Consider the following 3,443-nt stretch of genomic DNA (forward strand, 5'->3'; position numbering starts at 1 on the left):
AATTGCAACCAGGCTATTGATCAACTAATTGCAATAAATGAGATTACAGAAAATTGTGCGATTAATTTGTTAATTAATTAGTTAATTTTTATCGTTATAGTTTATAGTTAATCTATTGACAACACTAAATAGAGTTAAATAACTGACAAAAAGAAAAAATATTGACCGACAAGTTGCTGGCTCCACTTTATATCATACAAAAAAAGACAATAGTATTCAAAGCTTATTAAAATCACACAGATAAAAAGAAAATTGCTTCCTTGTTAAATTTCATGACACATGTCTTGGAGTGATTGATCAGGTGGTTCTTGTCCACCACCTGCTTTCTTCTGGCCTGTACTTTCTTTTATTTTGTTGTTGTTATTTTGAGAGAGTTGTCTCTTCAAATAACATTAACACATTAACACTAACACATTGGAAGGACATTCCTTTTCTGGCATCCTCTTCAAGTGCCTTTTCCCCATCAGCTGTAAAAGGCTGAATGCAAGGGATCCTGACTATGCAACAAGTAGGATGTGACAAGATTTTACAGTGAGAGTTTGGAGAAGGTGACCAAACAAGACAGCATAAACAGATGTTCCAATTTGGACATATTATATAATGGTGAGAGTTGAGCAGGTTGTGTGGCCAGTGTATTGTTGACTTAAAGCTGATAAGACAGCCTCTAAAACATCCTGAACAGCAGGTAATGTGGTGAGAGACAAGATCAAGCTACAGGTAAGAGTTTAGAACTGCCTTCTTGCTTTCTGTTCAAATTAAAAGTGTACAGTGTAAAGTTTACCTTGTTCTAATCCAGTCAGAATGACCTGTGATGTAAAAGCCATTTGTGGTCCTCTCATTTACTAAGATGGATCCAAACTCATAACAATCACATGAGTTAGATCATGCTGTTGCTGTTGTTGGTTATGCTAAATGTTTTATAATATGAAAACATTTGCTTTGAAAAACTTTGTAGTTTTATTTAACTTAATAAAATTGTAATGATAGTCAGTGCAATGGCTTGTAAGGTAAAGAACCAAAAATTGGTTATAAAATGAATTAATGAAGAATGTTACAAAATTTAAATATTTTTGTCTTTAATTTATTATTTATATCTATTTAAACCGTTACATTTGTTTCCCATATTTTTGCTCCTGCTCCCTATGTTTTAATAATAATTTGATAACACTGTGTGGTGAATTAACCCTTTTCATTTGTACTATTTCACATGCCTGAGTTTATTTTATTACCACATTATCTTTGATATTTTCCTTAAATTAATCTGCTGCCTTTTTATGTTCCAACTCAGTATTTTAACAGCAAATATTATGTTTGAGCCCCTCACAACCCTGAACTGGTTAAGTAGTTGAAAATTTGATGTATAGATATTTGAGCTTTATATCCTTTGATCAGTGTTGGTCAAATTTATGGAAAAGACCCCATTAATAAAGCATGTGATAACACCAAAGTGAAGAGAAAAACAGTCCAAACAACACCAGCTGTTTGCAGACTAATCTTTTCACACACATTTCCTCGAAACCTGAGGGCTCAGGAAATGATACTGTGAGCTTTTTGGCACCAACAGTGACGGCATGTATGTGCACAAAGTATTCCAGCTTTTGTCCTGGGATACCTTCTCAGTTTTTTTTGTATAGCACACAGAGCTGACTGTGAAGACATGTTACACACAGCATTAAAAATCCTAACCCTAACCCTCCTAACGAACCTTCCTGAAACCCAAAGAATACCTGAACTATAAAATCTTATCTTAATTTTTAAAAATTAAAGAAGGCCTAATTCAGAATATGGAAAAATCAGTCGATATTCAGAATATAATTTTAATATTAGTTAACACAACGAAAAAGCTTATTTTTTTCTGCGATCAGGAGGCTAATATATGTATCATTTCTACAGGTCTCTTATTTGTAAAAACTGTTTACTGAGTTTCCTGTCCTAAATTTTTGATATTTATGATTTTATATACTTCTTTGCCATGTTTACTCTAAAGGTTCATGTTATAATGGCCTACTGCTCAGTTTCCAAACTACTGAATAGTGGAAGTAGATAACTGAGTTTTACTGTTAGGAAAAGCAAAAAGGAAAATTAAAAGAAATTAAATGTTCTCATCTTGATGAGCTCGAGATATTTTAAGTTATTGCAACCTTTAGATGCATTTAATTTTGAGAGTGGAGTCTATTGTGTAGTAGTCATGAGAAAAGTAAAGGAGAAGAAAGTTGACATGGTTATAAAATCTGTGCAGGGAGGGGGGATTGAGTAAACAGGTAGGATAACAATACAACGGATGAACCACTGAATGACCCTGGAGCACTGCATTAAAAACAGACACAGTTGTGTAGTGAAAAAGCCTGAACAGACTCAGGAACACAGTTCATCCACAGAGGATATATATGTAGACACCATTGAGGATTGCATAAATGTGTTTCATCTAATAAAATATATAATAATATATCATAATAGCATAATATTAAGACCCTCACGAGGCCTGAATCCAGGTATCCTGGCTGACATGTAAATCTCTATTGTTCCTTCTCCACAGCCTCCAGCAAAGCCATGGACTCTAGTGTGCCCCTCGTCCTTTTGCTGCTCATGTGCAGCTCAATCATGGTCGAAGCCCAACTGAAGGTGTATAATCTGCGAGCCAGCAATCTTCCCACCGTTATCCTGTTAACTACAGACGCCTATGTCACTGTGTCCTCTGGTTCTACTTCTCTGGGTAAAACATCTGTTCGCTACAATGACCCGAACCCCTGGTGGTACGAGGAATTCTCCTACTTCTATGCTGAGGAAAATGACATGCTGACTCTCGAGGTTTATGACGTAGACTTGCTCTTTGATGATCAGCTGGGAGTCTGCCAAAGGCAGCTCAAGGTGGGAACCTATCAGCATGACTGCTTCCTGACCAAAGGCGGGACTCTCCATTACACTTATACTCTTGGTTGAAACAATCAGTAGGCATGCAGAGATTTGTATGACGTCTGATGTCCACAGGCAGCCTTCATTTACCACAGCCTAAAAATGTAGACTGTTAGAATAGATCTGCAATCCATTTTCAGGGTTTTGATCATGCTCACATTAACCAAAAAAATCAAACGTCTTAAAGCCTGTAAACTCTTTCTACTACACTTCAGTACTGCTGCTCTGTTTCACCAATCAAAATAAAGTTTATTGCAACAAAAAACAATGACTAAGTAAATATTCAGAGAATGTTTGACATGTATGATTTAATAAAAGAAATTATATTGAGAATACAGTGATTGACAAACACAGAGTTTTGAAGAGTAAAAGTGAGGCATGATAAGGTGTGGCTGGACATCATGTGATTGTGTGTCAAAAATGGTGATTGGATGTCCAGAGAGAAGGGTGCACTGACAGAGTCGAGGCTGTCAGTGCACCCCTGGCACTGGCACCACCGGGCCCTCTGACCACCACCAGTAGGCAACGGG

The 3,443-nt window shown here is 36.4% G+C and overlaps 1 protein-coding gene across 1 annotated transcript; it reads left to right on the forward strand.

The window, feature by feature from the left end:
* Positions 1 to 578: 578 nt before the first annotated feature.
* LOC106098940 (protein C2-DOMAIN ABA-RELATED 3-like) lies at positions 579 to 3,178 on the forward strand. The gene is made up of 2 exons (XM_013277099.3): positions 579 to 717; positions 2,537 to 3,178. The coding sequence occupies exon 2, from the start codon at positions 2,551 to 2,553 to the stop codon at positions 2,938 to 2,940; it is 390 nt and encodes a 129-aa protein (XP_013132553.1). The 5' UTR covers positions 579 to 717; positions 2,537 to 2,550; the 3' UTR covers positions 2,941 to 3,178.
* Positions 3,179 to 3,443: the final 265 nt, after the last annotated feature.

The sequence above is a fragment of the Oreochromis niloticus genome, linkage group LG22 (genome assembly GCF_001858045.2).
Source record: "Oreochromis niloticus isolate F11D_XX linkage group LG22, O_niloticus_UMD_NMBU, whole genome shotgun sequence".
Classification (NCBI taxonomy): domain Eukaryota; kingdom Metazoa; phylum Chordata; class Actinopteri; order Cichliformes; family Cichlidae; genus Oreochromis; species Oreochromis niloticus.

Bases quoted from the DNA above. Each gene is read 5' to 3' on its own strand.
- LOC106098940 (XM_013277099.3), top strand. From the start codon at position 2,551: ATGGACTCTAGTGTGCCCCTCGTCCTTTTGCTGCTCATGTGCAGCTCA.